General features: G+C 38.4%; 1 protein-coding gene across 4 annotated transcripts in view; it reads left to right on the top strand.

The window, feature by feature from the left end:
* The window catches only part of BTBD7 (BTB domain containing 7), an 88,673-nt gene that overhangs the window by 69,572 nt on the left and 1,924 nt on the right, over positions 1-17,177 (top strand). For 2 of the 4 annotated variants that reach the window (XM_070594485.1, XM_008530642.2), the window contains exons 4-10: positions 1,151-1,359; positions 2,922-2,997; positions 6,263-6,423; positions 8,835-8,978; positions 10,451-10,640; positions 13,658-13,836; positions 15,318-15,758. In XM_070594485.1, coding sequence (XP_070450586.1) covers positions 1,151-1,359; positions 2,922-2,997; positions 6,263-6,423; positions 8,835-8,978; positions 10,451-10,640; positions 13,658-13,836; positions 15,318-15,758 — 1,400 coding nt within the window. Of the gene's footprint in view, positions 1-1,150; positions 1,360-2,921; positions 2,998-6,262; positions 6,424-8,834; positions 8,979-10,450; positions 10,641-13,657; positions 13,837-15,317; positions 15,759-17,177 lie in introns of those variants that run through there. The other 2 variants (XR_011533107.1, XR_011533108.1) reach the window with 1 other exon arrangement.

The raw sequence follows: 17,177 nt of genomic DNA, 5'->3' as shown, positions 1-17,177 counted from the left end.
CTGTTGTCAGTCTTTGTCCTTTTTTTTTCCTCCCCAAAGCCCCAGTACACGGGTATATATCCTAATTGTAAGTCATTCTAGTTCTTCTGTGTGAGCCACCACCATAGCATGGCAACTGACAGACAGTTGGTGTGGTTCGTGCAACCAGAAAACAAACCCGGGCCGCCAAAGCAGTGAGTGCCAAACTTTACCCACTAGGCCATCCAGGCTTGCTCAGGCTCTCTCTCTTAAAGCTCTGAGCTCTTTAGAGAGCAGCCTGTTTAGCCACATTTTTGCTGGTGGTGGTGGTGGTTAAATACCTCTTCCGCACACGCACACATTATCAGGTTCTTTTTTATTTTTAGTAAACTTAATTATGAAGAATTTCTGTCCAGCTTGAGCTGTTTTCCCTTCCACAATCTTTATCACTCAGATTTTACTTATATTTTATCTTTATATTTTGAAATGATCTTTCCTAAGGGAAATAGCTGACTATCCTCAGATTTTCTTCTCTTCTTTAAGCTCTTAAGGTGCCATAGTCACTTTCTCCATGACCCTGGTCCTTTTCACTTAAACCACTTATTTCTTTTTTTTAATTCACCAGAATTAGTCCCAGATGAGCATAAAACTACAGTATTTTATGTATCCTGAGGGATTAAACTATCAACAATGCAAGTTGGTATTTTTTATTAGAGTGATACAAAGAACAGATATCCTCATAGTTCATAGAAGATAGCCCACCTATCTTCTGCTAAAGTGTGGATTCTCTTATAGTCTAGTGTCATCCATGTCCTTCCTCTGACTGACCAATTCCCACAACTGTATCATTTCTGCCTACTCTTCTTTCACCTTTGGTCCAATGCTCTCCACTATAGTGTCTTATTCAAATTGTTGGATTTGCACATCGATTTATTTTCTTGAACAGTTGTAAGGATTCTCTGCCTTTTTCTATGGATCTGTCTCTGTGGGACAGCAGATTTCCTATAGATGTCATAGTCTGTTGTTACCTGTTGTTACCCCATCCCACCAAGTCTTGGTGATTTCCATGAGATTTTATTTATCTCCTTGTTCTTTTTCACTATTGCTACTTTTAAGTATAGTGTCTATCACACTAATGTTCAATAAGTAATATTTATGATTAATCTCAAGAAGTATTTGCCTTCTCTTTTAGGCTGTGAGGATATCATTGCTGAGAGCATCTCATTAGATACCTTAATTGCCATCCTCAAGTGGAGCTCTCATCCATATGGCTCTAAATGGGTGCACCGACAAGCTTTACATTTCCTCTGTGAGGAATTTTCCCAGGTCATGACTTCGGATGTTTTTTATGAACTCAGCAAAGACCATCTGCTTACTGCTATCCAGTCTGACTACCTACAGGTAATCATTTATTCACTCTCAAATCATTGCCATCCATATGTGCACCAAGAACCCATCTGTACTCTATTATTCTCCCATCTAGGGAGATCAGCCCACTCAGGAATGCCCTCTTCAAGTTTGTACAACAAAAGCCTTCTGGCTCTCTTGGCCCTTCGTGCACACTGCTGCTGATTCAACATTGCGAATAAGCCCGGGTCCTAAGCAACTACACCAAAGGGGTTGAGGCAGTAGGCGAGGTCAGAAGCCTATCCCAACAGTGATTTTCTTGGCTTCCTTTAGTAGTAGATTCCCTGTAACAGTTTCTTACTTTTGGTGGAGTATCAGATACTTAGACTGTAGATAGTAGCTTAAGCAGCACAAAATAAGAATAATATTCAGTTTCTGGTCTATTCAAATGCTTATAAAAACTCAGTGTATGTGTCCTGCCAAAGTATAATAATGTTTTCAACTATTTATTTTTAACCGGAAGTGTTTTTAGCAAATTCTTGTGTCCTTGATTTATGTGTAGATTTAATCTGGTAATTAAAACTAACAATAGATTTAAAATACTGCAGAAAATACTTTCAGGTAAAGTATGTTCAGATTTTTTTTTTTCCGCATTGGTTGTATGAATTTTATGCTGAAAACTTTACAACAGTTTTATTGTTAGCAAGATATAAACCCATTGAGCCATCTCCCATTTCTTTATATTTGTAGTAGAAAAATTATAAAATGCTTCCATCTCAGTCAGAAATGCCCTGAAGAGTTTAATAATCTACTTAGCATCTGTGCCTTTCCTTCGTACATTGCTTTGATGGCAGTACAAATGTTGTCATGATTGGATTTGATTTATTTAGGATCTGTGTTCATTAACCTTGCTTCACTGTCCTGATCCAGACTGTGTGCATTATGGGAGTTAGGATTTGTCAGTTCTCTCAGATTATTGTCTTTCGGAGCTTTGTGTTTCTTCTTAGAAAGTAGGGAGGGAAGAAAGTGAAAACCATGGAGAACTGCCTGGATTCGCTGTAAGATTTTAAATGAAGCACAAAGAAATGAGGAGCATATTGCCCCTTCACAGATTGGGCTTGAAGGGTCCTTCCCAATCAGTAGCTTATCCCTCGGAGATGGTCCTCTGTTCTACCTACACTAGTTGCCATACTTGTTTTTCTGTTCCTGCAGGAGATAGTAGTCACTCTGTGTCCATATAATTTTACTTTCATTTAATTATATCCATCTTGTCCCAAAAGGAATTTAAGGCAGCTCTGTAAGGACCATATAGTAAGATAAAATAAATGTAAAATAGGTGAAGAGAAAAGGATAAAGAAAATAGAAAGATAGAAATAAGAATAAAAAATATGGTTAGAGCCAAGAGAGGTTACTGGACAAAAGACATGTAATGCTGTCTTATGTATTTGCTGTTGGTGGACCACAGGGTTAACTCAGACATTTCACACAGCCCATTTACAGAGTGAAACCTGGTAAGTTGCACACAGTATTTACATTTTGACATAGGAAAAGTCATTAATGAAATTAACCATTTATCTAATTTCACTAAAAAATATGTAAACCGTTTTTTCTTATAGGCAAGTGAACAAGATATCCTTAAATACCTGATTAAATGGGGAGAGCATCAGTTGATGAAAAGAATAGCAGACAGAGGTAAGCTCAGAAAATTAGCTTGCACTGTTAAGTTTTTCCCTAACGCTTACTGAAATGCATGCCGCACATCAGTCTTGACAATAGCCACTATTGCCTGCTGAAAAAAAGAAATTTTTACAATTGGTGAATCCTTTAGTGGAGAGGGTATACTTTGTTGGAAATAAATATACCAGGAAATTTCACTTTGCCACTTTAAAAGGATACTTTTAATGTTATCTTTCTATGTGCTTACTGATATATGTTGACTGACTTATGGAAGTATTAAAATGAAATATTTCACTTAGTGATTAAAGTGTTACAGAAGCATATTGTTGATGAAAACGTTCTGGAATTAGATGGTTGTGATGGGCGCACAACATTTTAAATATACTAAAAGCCACTGAATTGTACATTTTAAAGTAGTTAAGATGGTGATTTTTATGTTATGTGAATTTTACCTCAGTGAAAAAATATATGACTACCCAAAAACATATTGTGATTTATAAATTTTGTGGAAGGTAAAGGGGAAATAATACTTTTGGATGGCCTCCAACTGGGGATACTGCAGAAGAGATGGAAGCATTCTGTGTAGGAGGTGGGCTTTCCATTTTGGAAGCTTATGATTCCATAGCAGTCTTCTGTTTACCTCTGGGGTTAGCCCACCCTCCCATGGTCCTTCCCTCATAGAATATTGTGTTCCTTTATATAGTGAACCCAAATCAAAAAATTTTAACTAGAAAAATTAAATACAGATTTCCCTTTCTTGTCATTTTTTAACCGGTTTATTTAGATATTATTTACATATCATAAAGTTCACCTGTATGAAGTGTTCAAGTCAGTGGCTTTTAGTATATTTACAAAGTTGTCACTTTTTTTTTTCTTTTTTTTTTTGCTGAGAAAGATTTACACTGAGCTAACATCTGTGCCAGTCTTCCACTATTTTTTATGTGGGCCAGTGCCACAGCATGGCCCCTGAGGAATGGTATAGGTCCATACGTGGGAACTGAACTGGGGCCACTGGAGCAGAGCACACCAAACTTAACTACTAGGCCACGGGACCAGCCCCTATTGGGTCACATTTTTAAATATGTAAAAATACCAGGCTAAACCTGCCTTCAAACCTTTTTATAGTGTCCCTTTAGTGCACTCCTGCCTGAGCACTAGGGAACAAAAGCAGTCCTCTTATATTCTTTCTCCCCATTTATTTCTCTGTGGCCTGCAGAAGACATTAGCAATTCTCAGATGTGAATTTCTTAAAATATAAAAACCACTACTACTAATTTGAAATTCCAGTGTATCATCTCTCCTCCTTGTTTGCAGATTCTCTATTTTCAAATTCACCTACCTGCTAAAATTTATTTGTTACCCCAAAATCGATAATCATGGCACTTTCATGGTCATTTGCAGACATGCTCAGGGTGATGAAATGTTTGAATCCCCTGACACACGTTGCCAGCTTAAGGTGGAACAAGGACACTCTGCCTTCTTGTTTCAGCTCTCATGCTGTAAACAAGTGTCCTTTTTCATAGTCTGTTTAGTGCCATGTTTTTCACATTTTTATGGAGTTTTTTGGTAACATCTCTGTTTAAGGTGGCCTCCAAGTGTATTTCTTAGTGCTGCCTAGTGTTCCTAAGCACAAGAAGGCTGTGATCTTCCTTACAGAGAAAACGTGTATATTAGATAAGCTTCGTTCAGGAATGAGTTACAGTGCTGTTGGCTGTGAGCTCAGTGTTAATGAATCGACAATATATATTATTGTGTGTTTTATTTTTTGTTTTTGTGTATTTTGGGGTTTTTGTATTTTTTGTCTTATTGTTGTTTTACACACATAAAATAAGGTTGTGTCTTGATAGATTGGTAAAAATGTTGTGACCAGAGGCTCACAGGAACGTAACCCTGTGTCTCCCTTGGGAGCAGTGCTTCAGTGTGTGCTGGTAGGTTGCAGTGACTTTATAGAATGTAACTACCCCAAATAACAGGAATTGAGTGTATGCAACACTACATAATTGTTATAGGTCGTAGGTTATAAAGTTGGTAATGATGAAATGTCATATTTATTTGGGGCAGATAATAAGCATTCTTGATAAAATTTCTCTTAAAACATTAGTTTTCAGACTGGAATTAGTTTTAGAATGGAAGGCTCTTCCTCAGGGATGAGAAGGAAGCTTGGTGACCCAGGCTGTGCTTTGTTTCAGTCACCTTCATGTATAAGGGTTCTGCCCTTACCTGTTACATATTTGGGAGTTTCATGTAAGATTTCATTTGAAAACGGGGCACCACTACTTTAAGAGAAAAGATGGTTTTTGAAAAGCAATGCTTTGTATAAGTATGAAGCCAAATCATAGCAAGGCAAGGGAAAAAAACCTGTTTCCACACACTTGCAATTATTTTATTTTGAATGACCAGAAAAAGCTTAGCTTCTCAAAAACAATGTCTCTTTATCTACCTATCTATCATGTGATTTAAGGGAAATACCAGTTTTTCTATAGAGTGTTTGCAAAAAATCCAGCATTTGTATTTGTGAATGATAAAGATCTTATTTTTTTAATAAAAAAATTACAGCCTTCTGGATTAAAGATATGATTAAAGATTCCCAAAATTTATGTAATTTTTCTTCCCACCTCAATATCACAAACATATACGTACCTCAGGTCTTCCCCTTGCACTCATACCCAACAAAGAAAACCTTTATTGTCTGCTCCGGACAATGGAAATGTATTACATGTCAGAGCTCAAAGAGTTCACTTTTATGCAGTAATGTTCCCATATTATGGAACTTTAGGAGACTATCATAAAAATCTTAAATAGATTACACATTAGGTTTTGCTGCTTTAGATAACCGGTGACTAATATCTTGTTAAATTACTGTTAAATATATGGTAGCCTAATGAGCATGCTGATAACCTACAGTGACCAGAAGTAACATTTGCCCTGCAATGCCCTTGTCCTACTGTAAACTGGCCACAAAAGTGAGAAAGCTTAAGAAAAAGCCATTGGTCAAACTAGATTTTAACAGATTGTCATCTTTTCTCCTTTGACTTACTATGCGGAAAAGAGTCCTTTATTATTCTTTAGAGCAGAAGAGTCATAAAAGAATGTTACTGTACAGTTGACACCGTGCTTTTGCTTTGTCCAAAAACATCTCTATTAAGATTTGCTTATAACCCTTTTTAAAGCAGATGTACTTAAGTATAAAGCGTGTTACTAAAAGTGTATGAGAGAAAAAAGAAAGCCTTTCTCTGAAAATTTGGATTTGGTTGGAGACTTTTCGTTTTCTTTCTCATAGAGCCAAACTTATTGAGTGGCACTGCTCACAGTGTGAACAAAAGAGGTGTGAAAAGACGGGACCTGGACATCGAAGAGCTTAGAGAGATCCTCTCCTCTCTCTTACCGTTTGTGCGAATTGAACACATCTTACCTATAAATAGTGAAGTCCTCAATGATGCAGTAAGTCCTTTCTACATTGATCCCTTTCATGAAAAGAAAATGCACCAAAATGTCAGGTTTATCCTTTTTTATAATCATTGTAAATAATTTCTACTACTAATAGAGTATTGTGAAACTCAATTCCATGAGAACTGAAGTGGATGTCTGTTTTGTACTATATTGTGTATCCAGTGTCTGGCACATGGCACAAATAAATGTTGGGTGGATGAGAGTTGAGTGGGTTATCAGTCTTTTGCAAGAGGATAGTTTCTAGGGGAGTTAATTCAGCCATTTATCAGTGAGGATCCTTTTTTTAAAAGGAAAGGGTAGAAATTACCTTTAAAGACTCTTCAAGAACAGCAGTAAATCAGAGAGAAGGAGATTGGTTCAGTATAAAAAGGAGGAATGAATCTTAGGATTGGTTTCAGTTACAAATTAAGGAGCTGATCATATTACTTTCATAATTTTTTAAAAAAAGTGAATTTTTTAACTAATACAATTTTTTGAATTAATTTTTTAATTAATGGGAAAATAGTATAAATATTAGTTCATCACACTTTGGTTTACAACTTTAATGCAATGCTTATAAACATCATAACGGTTTTCCCAACTGCACAGAAGCATAAAAATCATCTGGGGAAAAACTGGTAAGAATTTTTTTTAAGTTCTCTAAAACGAACATAATGAAGAAGGGATAACTCTTCCAGAATGTAAAATATATCTTAAAACTCTAATATTTAATCTGTGATGCTAGCATAACAGACAAGACGAAATAGCCCAGAAAAAGATCCTATTTAATAGAAGAATTGAACATATAATAACAAGCTGTCACAAATCCTTGTGGTGCTAGACTAACTGATGAGTGGGGGAGGGAGGAAATTTGTTTACAGTTAAATCCTCATTTCACTTGCATGCAAAATTAATCCCTGTTAGATGGAAGAATGAAATATTAAATTGAAATATGGAAAAACTAGAAGAAAACAATTAAATATTTATGGAATCTCTGCTTAGAAAAATCTTCAGTCTCACCAGTAATCATGCACACACCAGAGAAAGCAAAGTAAGGCAGTGTTACCATTTTTTCACCTATTAAGTCAGTTATTTTTGAAATAATATTATTATCCAATAGGGGAAGTATAGCTACATTGGTAGCGTTGTCATTAAATATTTGGAAATAGCTTAAATGTCTAAACAGGGAAAATAAATCATCGTACAACTCAACAGAATATTTTGCTGCCCTGAACAGTGGTTATAAAGGCTAATACAGCCACATGGAAAATGCTAAAGATGGAATATAATTTTAGAAATAAGGCTACAAAATATGCGTTTTTATGTATTCTAAAATTCAATTATATAAAAATTTATTTGAAAAAGACTGGAAGGAAATATATCAACATTATTACAGTTGGAATAGATCAGAGTTAGGAGTTTTTTCTCTGTTTTCTAAGTACTATCTAATGTTATATCTTATTAGTTAAAAATAATTTTAACTAATACAGCAATTAGACATTTACTATATTTAACAAGCGTAATATTGGAGAAACAGTGTTTGGTTTTGTTTAAAACCTGGGACTCAAACCAGATTGAACCCTGGATTTGGTTTAGAAAAATATTTTAGAACTTCGTTTTACTAGACTTAGAAAATGTATATCTCTGCTCTTAATTCCACGCCTAACACATAATAGGTCTCCAGTGAGTTTGCTAATAATGACTTAACATAATACTCAGTATGTGCTAAGCGCTGTCAAGTACTTTATCTGTATTACCTTCATTTTATCCACCTGATGAGCTGTAGGTACTTGATTTATATTCTCCTAGCACAGATGAGGAAACTATGGGGCCACCCCATTTAGTTAGTTGTGTGGTGTCCCATCTCCAGGGCCATCTGGGAGCCCTTAAATGAGGCCCAGGTAAAGGGACATGCACATGGTCATGCAGCTGTTAAACAGGGCGTCGGGGCCTTGAGCAAGTCTGCCTCCCCTAGAGCCCTGCCCTAACTCCTTGCACACTGCCTGTGTCCGTGCACTGTAGCTACAGGCCCGAGAGGATGGTCTTGTTCTGTCTTGTAGAGGCTGGCGTGGGGACAGAATCAGTTCCTGGATGAGTAAGGAAAAACATAGAAATTGGGTTTTCATTAAGAGTTCTGAAAGTTAGTCCAACTCACTATATTTTTAATTAATATAGCTCTTGTTTTAAAAACATCATTCCTCTATTTAGAGAAAAATGGGAAATTGTAGTACCTTTTTATTGCTGAATCCTTTAAATGTTAGTAAAACATTTGAAGTATTCTTGAATTTCACATATTTTCTTAAGTTTTTATTTAAATGGTAAAGTTTGAACGTTTTGATTTATAGGTATAATTATTTTTGCCTTAGTCGTATTGTAGTACTACACAGACCTCTGGTTTATCTAAACAATAATTTTTTTTCAAGATGAAAAGAGGCTTGATTAGTACTCCTCCATCAGACATGCTTCCTACAACAGAAGGTGGAAAGTCAAATGCCTGGTTACGGCAAAAAAATGCTGGAATCTATGTTCGTCCTCGACTGTTCTCTCCCTACGTGGAGGAAGCAAAGGTAATGAAAACCAGTTTTAAGACACTAGACTACCGTATTACAGCCTATAGGCACAGGGACACTTGTTGTAGGATCATTTAAATATCTGGAAATAGCCTAAATGTCCAGTAATTGGGAAAGTGAAAGTCAATTCTAGGTTTCTGAAATGTTTTATTATCAAGCGTGTTTTTGTAACTTAGGTCATGTTAAGTTGCATTTTACATTTTTCTCTTCTTAGTTGCCTTGCAAATTGTTAACTTGGAAAAAAATTTTTACTGAAGTGGTTGTCAGTATTTTGTGATCTTCAGAGTGGGGAAAATGTTTGGAAAGAAGATTGCACACATTTGTCTTCCTTCATAAACTAAGGACCGGACATGGTTTCTTGTAATACATTTCTGTAATGGCTGAAATTGTGTTAAAATTGGAAATTGTGTTTAGTTTTAGAATAAATGCTCAAACTAAGAAAAAATTTCAGGCCTATTAAGTAAAACGTTGGCATTATGTAAATTATAACATAAAGAACTCTCCAAGAAAATATGGCAATGTGAAAATGAAAGACTGTAATTTTTTATTAGATGTATTCAGCCATAAGAACTTTGGGGTGGGCTTTTGAAGAACTGACAGTCTTTGAAAGTCAGAAATATGAAAGAACAGACAAAACAGTGTGTTGGGTGTGGAATTAAGTTACCTTACAATTTTTCTCACTTTTATTGTCAGAGTTCCTATTTTAAGATATGTGAAAGGATTTATGAGAAGTTTATTTTATTAACTAAGTTGCTAATCTATCTCTTATTGAGTAGTTGACTCCAAATAGTTCTCAAACATAGGAAAAAAGAAGATTGAGTCTGGTGATAAAAGGTCCGTAAAAAACTTGGACCTACCCTCCCTCCTGCGCTGTCTCACAGCGGGACAGTGGCAAGCTGGTCAGGTCGTCCTCCTGGACTTCCCTGTTTCTCAGAGGGCTATGCCTTTGCTTAAGTAGATAATTGCCACAGTAAACGTGGAAAACGTTATACATTTTATCATTTGGCCATTCGGTAGAGATAGATTGTTGAAATAGATTGCTCTGAAACTAATTTAACAATTGGGTTTGTTTATAGATCTGTTGAATTTAATATCAATCTATAATATTTTGTATTTTGAGCATTTCTTGTTGGATCTGATATTTAGCCCATGTGTACATTATTTTTTTATAGTGACTTTATGTATAATTTACTTCTGATTAATTTTATATCCCTCTTTCAAATTTTAAATACTTCAATTAAAAGCAAACTTTTCAGAAGATGATTATTTCTTTTCAAAGATGCTCCAAAAGGTTTCTTTAAAAATTAAAGAGGTAGGGGTACTTTCTCCTTTCACCACTGATTTTAAGCTTCATACACTGGAAACAATAATTCCCTTTTTATGTGATGAAGGTAATAATCTTTCTCCAAATGTGATTTAACAGAGATGAAGGATTGACTACTTGTATTAATACTGAAATGTTATTTCAGTCAGTGCTAGACGAGATGATGGTGGAACAAACAGATCTTGTGCGTTTGCGAATGGTTAGAATGTCCAATGTGCCAGACACGCTTTACATGGTCAATAATGCTGTGCCACAGTGCTGTCACGTGATCAGCCACCAGCAGATCAGCAGTAACCAGTCAAGCCCTCCTTCAGTCGTAGCCAATGAAATTCCAGGTAAGGCAGTAGCCTTGTGTCAAGCATTTATATTTAAAGGAATAGTCTGATCATTTTTTGTAACCCCTTTATATAAGCTAATTCTTTCCATGTTCCAATACCCATTATGCATTGTTCGCATTAAAGAATAAGTACTTATAAGCTAAGTTTTTTGTTTTGTGTTTTGTTTTACAGTAACAAATATATGCAGTTTTTTATTTTACCCCAGCATTTCTCAACCTTGTCCCACTTGACAGTTAGGGCTGGATCATCCTTTGTCATGGGGCTGTCCTGTGCATTGTAGGGTGTGCAGCTTCCGTGACCTGTACTCACTAGATGCCAGTAGCACATGCACACACAGTCAGACACACACACCCCTACCTCTTTGTGACAACCTTTTGGAAACATTTGTATATTTCTAGACATTGCCAGATGTGTCCTGCAGGGCAAAGTTGCCTCTTGTTGAGAACCACTGGTTTAGAGGAATTCAGATTTTTTATCACCATAGGGTATTTCTCACATTATCAGACCCTTTGGGAAAAGTATTGTAAACTACTATCTTTGAGTCTAGACATGTCCCCCAAAACGTGATCACTATTGGTTTCTTGGAGATCCGGTTTCCCAAGATCTGCTCTGTGAATTGTACTGTAGTGCAGGCTCATGTCTTATGACTTTGAGTAAACCGGCCACAGATAGTGGTAGAGCTGTCACGTCCAAAAACTTCTGAGCGTCGGTTAATGTTGACTTTAACCAAAGGGCTCTATTCTCAGTTTCTTCGGTAAGAAAATCCATAGCGATCTGGGGTTCCGAAATTTGTAGCTCTTTTTTTCCGCTGTAGAAATCTCAGGTATTATTTTAATTATTATGTAGTGGCTGAAATACATGTGACTTGGGAGATAAAATGCAATGTTCTTTTTTGTATTGAAGTATGGTTGACACATTATATTAGTTTCAGGTGTACATCATAGTGATTCAACATTTATATACATTACGAAATGATCACCGTGGCAAGACTAGTAACCATCTGTGAAATTTATAGCTCTTGCCAATTACCATTGCAAGATTCAAAAAATCAGCAAACTGACTGGAAATGGTGCCAATATGTTCTGCTTATAAATGTCTGTTTCAATTAAGGATAAATATAAGACAATGACAGAACTTTTAATTGAACACATGCATTTTATTCTGAGACAATGTCTGATTGTTTGTTGCCTTATCAGATTTGGCCACTACATGTTTATTTAAAGTATACATTAAACAACAGTATGAAGAGAAATATCTCTGTAGCTGATTTGTGCAGATGTTGAAGCTTTGGCAATTAGCACGAGATCTGTCAGCTTGTGTTAATACAATTGAATAGCAACATAATTTAATCTTAGAACTGAATCTCAAAAGCCTAAAGATATTCACAATTAACTATGCTCAGAAAAATAAGACTTGTCTGTCTGTTGTTTATTGAGACATGGCCCTGTGCTATGTCCTGATTCTTCCTCCCTTGCCCACCACACTCTAACAAGAGGCTGAGAGCTTATTGGAGATGACTCGTGGGCTCATATCATGGCTCTGCCACTTTATTTGTGTGACTTTGGGCGAGATATTTACTTCCCTGAGCATTAATTTCCTTGTCTGAGAAATGGGGATATTATCTTCTTTGTAGGGTTGTTGTGAAGATTTAAGGAAGCACCATGAGTAATGTGCTCAGGAGTTTGCCTGGCGCAAAGTAAGCACTCAGTAAATGGTTGCTACCCTTTCCCCAAAATAATAATCAAGGACTGCTCTGGTCAGTTTGTCTCACAGATATTTCTAGACTTCACCCGGTCTTCCCCAGCCCTCAGCTACAGCCTTAGTCAGGTGCCTAACCTGAGTTCCTGCCGCTAACCTTACTCCCATTCTGGCCTTTACACCGGGGCTTGGCAGACTTTTTCTGTGAAGGCCAGATGGTAAACATTTTAGGCTTTGTGGGGTAGGCCGTCTCTGTCGCAACAGCTCAGCTCTGCCATTGTGGGCCGAAAGCAGCCATAGACAATACCTCAACAAATGGGTGTGGCTGTGTGCCAGTGGAACTTTATTTACAGGTACAAGTGACGGGCTTGATTTAGCCCAAAGGCCATATTTTCCAGCCCCTGCTCTGCACTACTCTAAGTATGCCTGCTACCTCACAGCTCTGATGCTATCGTTCCCTTGCACGAGTGACAGCCTGTTGTACACAGGTGCAGTTTAAACTCCTCATCATGACCTACAGAGTCATTCATGATCTGCCCTACCCGTCCTTCCAGCCTTCTCTCTTTATACTTTTCCTGCTTATACCTTTGAAACCTGGGTTCTTCTAGCTGTGCCAACTACTGGTGCCATGCGGTCCCTTATTTGCATGTTTTACACGTGCCTGGTCCTTCTGCTCAGAAACTGGCCTTCGCTCCAGTTTCTTTACCTGCCTGCTTCTCTCATTCAAGACTCCACCTGGGTCACTTTGTCTAGGAAACCTTTCCTGCCGGCCTCCAGTCTGGGTTGGGGGCCCCTTCCTGCAGACCCCTTCAGCCTCCTTTGCATATTTCTCTCTGGGACTGTGTATGGCCTGCACTGTACTGACTTATGTAGTTTCCTTCACTGAAACCAGAGCTCTTTGAGGACAGGGACCACATCCTTTGATCTGTGCACCCTAATACCTGAGTCCACTCCTGGTGCATAGTCAGGACTCAAAAAATTATTTGAATAAAAGAATGGATGTTTTAAAAGACTTATGAAATATGCTGAGATTCAGAAGAAGATATATGCAAGTAAAATTTTATTTAGGCTATGAACTAATAATACAGCCCAGGAGCTGTTTGTTATTATCAAGAACCTTTTGGGCACAGTGAAATTTTAAAACATTAAAAAGTAATTAGAAGTATATAAATTACTGTGTGCCAGGAAATTAAAATACTATCAGCAAATTTATAAGAAGATTCTGATGCAAAACACAGGCTTTTTCCCTTGTGCTCGTGGGATGGCCTTTGGCGTAACTCAGCTGTTTTGCCCACAGACTGCTTTTCTCGTTGCAGTTCCCCGTCTCCTCATCATGAAGGCCATGGTCAGACGTCTGCAGGAGCTGCGGCACACCGAGCAGGTGCAGAGAGCCTACGCGCTCAACTGCGGGGAAGGCGCCACGGTCAGCTATGAAATTCAGATTCGCGTGCTGAGAGAGTTCGGTCTGGCAGATGCTGCTGCAGAGCTCTTGCAGGTGGGAAGCAGCATTCCACTGTTTAAAGTGGGGCGCCTCGATCATTATTCAGCAGTGCTTTAGACCCCCCCAGGAGCCCTCATAGTCTGCCTCTTTGTCTTCCCACACTGCCTCTAGTGTCTTGGATGAGCTGAAAGCCCCCCTGGTGAGAGGCAGTCTGGTAGAGTAGATGGAGCACAGGCTCTGCAGGGAGAACTGGGTTTATGTCCTGGCTCTGCTGCTTACCAGTTAGTTAACTTGGACCAGTTACTTAACCACTCTGAGCATTAGTTTCCTTACCTGTAAAATGGATTGTGGTGAAGAGGAGAGGTGCTCTCTGTAAGCAGCTATGTCTCTCTGCATAATAAGCATATAAATGGGGACTGCTGAAAGCTCTTGGTGTGTGTGCCCAACAGGTGAAAGAGGAAGCAGACGATTGTGACCCTCCCCTGCCCTCTCCCTGATGTCGTCACCCCACTGCCATACTTACAGCTCTTCCAGGTCCCCCTCTTTTTCTTCTCTCTCCCTCACATTATGAGAAATTTTCTGCCTGATGGGTTAAACTCTGTAAGCATGAGAATGAAGGAATGGGTGCTTTTTTTTTTAAACTAGCAGGAAAAAAAAACCTCATTTCTAATAATTGTTAGGTACTAAAGCGGTGACACTGGTTTTGCAATGAAGATAGAATGTGTAAAGTAGCCTGCTCCCAGCCACTAATTCAGAGCCTAAAATACAATTCAAGTCCCTCTGGCTGAGTGACTGAACTGTTTTCTCACCACTGACTCCAAACCCTGAGTCTTCAAAGGGGAGCGTGCTGTGGTGTTCTTAGGCGAGGCAGCAGGCCATTTGTAGGTTCTTGACTTTCATTTTTTGCTGTGGTTTCCCCCCTAAAGTAGGTAGTCTTATTTTCTATTCTTTTCTGTTCTCTTTGTCATTCTAAATTGTATCTTAATTTGATATCTTAAGTTATATAAAAGTTTTATAATTTAAGTATTCCCATGTAATGTTTATCACAATATTAATCAGACTTGGTCATATGTAATAGGTAAGGAATTGTTCTGTAGTTTTTACCTCAGACTGAGAGTGTACAGCTCTTTTGTCAGCAAGTTCTAGGAGGATCCTCCCTTGTATGTCTTTTCTACCTTTGGTGTCTTGTGTTTATTTTATTTTCTTAGCAAAGACATAGTTGGATTAGGTTTTATTTCCTGGTTTTGTGTTATCACATAATCTTGCCAGAGATTACTGACCTGCTTGCTGGAATATCCAGTTAAGCAGCTCTCCTTGACAGCTGGGTCTTAGGCTGCAGAGGCCACCCTCGATCCTTTTGTACTATTATTAAGGTAATTTTTCCTTGGGCTTCTGGCCTAGAAGAATATGCTTGCCTTTTACTCTTGCTGACCGTGGTTTTCTTAGGTACTCACTTAACTCTCTCAGCCAGTAAATTTCCATCTAGGAAATCTGCTAATAAATGTTCTAACTTTTTTTTTTTTAATCTTTCTTAGAATCCTCACAAGTTCTTTCCTGATGAACGTTTTGGGGATGAAAGTCCGCTCTTGACAATGAGACAGTCTGGGAGATGTCGAGTTAACAGTACCCCCGCTGCAGAAACCATGTTTACAGATCTGGACTCTTTTGTGGCCTTCCATCCACCCTTGCCCCCTCCACCGCCTCCGTACCACCCCCCAGCTACCCCAATCCATAACCAACTCAAAGCAGGCTGGAAACAGAGACCTCCCAGTCAGCATCCTCCTTCACGTTCGTTTTCTTATCCCTGTAATCATTCCCTGTTTCACTCTAGAACAGCCCCTAAAGCTGGCCCCCCTCCAGTCTATCTGCCAGGTGTTAAAGCAGCAGCACCTGATTGTACCAACCCTGCAGCACTGGGGAGGCAGACGGTAGCTGCCGCCGCCGCCTCAGCAGCAGTAGCATCTGAGAAACAAGTGGTAAGTCAGTACTAGCATAACTTAACCTAAAATGAACATTTATGGAATATTAGAAGCAATTCCCCTGGCTCCAAGAGCCCTACTGGGACTCATCAGTGCCCAGAAGTGTTACTGACAAGCTGAAAGCATAGACTTGAGGGGTATGGCAAAGGGGGAGAGAAGGAGAGTGTAGGTGAATGAGAAAGGACAGGGAGAGAGACTGGAGGTGTCTGTGGTGGGTGTGGTCGAGTCCCCTCCTTATCCTCATGTTCATTTGCGGGTGTTCGGAAGGGCTGCGGTTACTGGGCGCTACAGTGGATATTACAAGCTTCTTAGTGTTCTATTCAAGCATGTGTCTAGAATCTGCCCCTGAATTCTCTTCTGTACACTCCACTGTTCTACGAAATGCTCCGAAGGGGCAGGAAGGGGAAGTTCCTTACAGCAAGTATACCGTCAGGAACAATGTGGCAAGAGACTCCCCATTCAGAAAATGAGCAGTCAGTCAGTCCTCGTGCTTGTCTCTGCCCATCAGAGCGCTCACTGACTGCCGATCGCAGGAGGTACTTTACTAGTTGCTAGTAAAATTAGGCAAGATTTCTTTACTTGATTTTGCACTGCATTAGAGGTTGAATTTGTTTTATATAATGCATTTGGGGGAAAAAAAGTGATTTTTAACTCTTCCTGCTCAGTCACACCACACTGCATCAGTAGCATTCAATATAGAGAAAAACAAAAGATGCATATATTAGTTCAGGGAATCTTCGTTAGAATACAACTTTTTGGAATCTATGGACTAGTGTACACCTTGGGTCAGATTGGGAACCTTACTCACCTACACCCTTCTCCCTGCTCTCCCTGCTGCCCCTCTAAACCCCCAAAAAGAAGGAGCAGCAAAGGTGGACAGTGTTTGATAAACCATTTCCCCGTCTTGTTGGCCTGGCTGTCAGTTCTCCAATTAAAAGAGTCCTACTACTTTACATCTTCAGTAAACTCTCTATAAAGGTGGTCAGTGTGTATGTTCGTTACAGTCTTGATTATAATAGGGAAACGCTGAAAAGAAGCTTAATGTCCAGCTGTGGGAGAATGGTTAAATAAGGCATGGCTCACCAATACCGTGGAATAGTACACAGTAATTTAAATAGTAATCTCAAAGAAGATTTAATGACAGAATTATGTATGCACTAAATTTTGTGAAAATTAATATATGTGCAAAGAAAAACAAAGAGAAATACCTCAAAATGCTAATAGTGGTTATCTCACAGTAGGTAAGGTTAAGGTGGGGGGTTTTTTGCCTTTATATAAAGTTTTCTGTATTTTTATCATTCTTAAAAATAAGCATGTATTACTTTTATAATGAGTAAACAAAATCAGTGAACATCATTTTTGCAAACAGGGAGTTGTGGGCCTTTTTCTTTTAACCCTCCGTGCTTTGTTTCTGTT

The sequence above is a fragment of the Equus przewalskii genome, chromosome 25 (assembly GCF_037783145.1).
Source record: "Equus przewalskii isolate Varuska chromosome 25, EquPr2, whole genome shotgun sequence".
NCBI classification, from domain to species: domain Eukaryota; kingdom Metazoa; phylum Chordata; class Mammalia; order Perissodactyla; family Equidae; genus Equus; species Equus przewalskii.
Note: the sequence above shows the minus strand (reverse complement) of the source record. Positions and strands in the feature narration are given on the sequence as shown.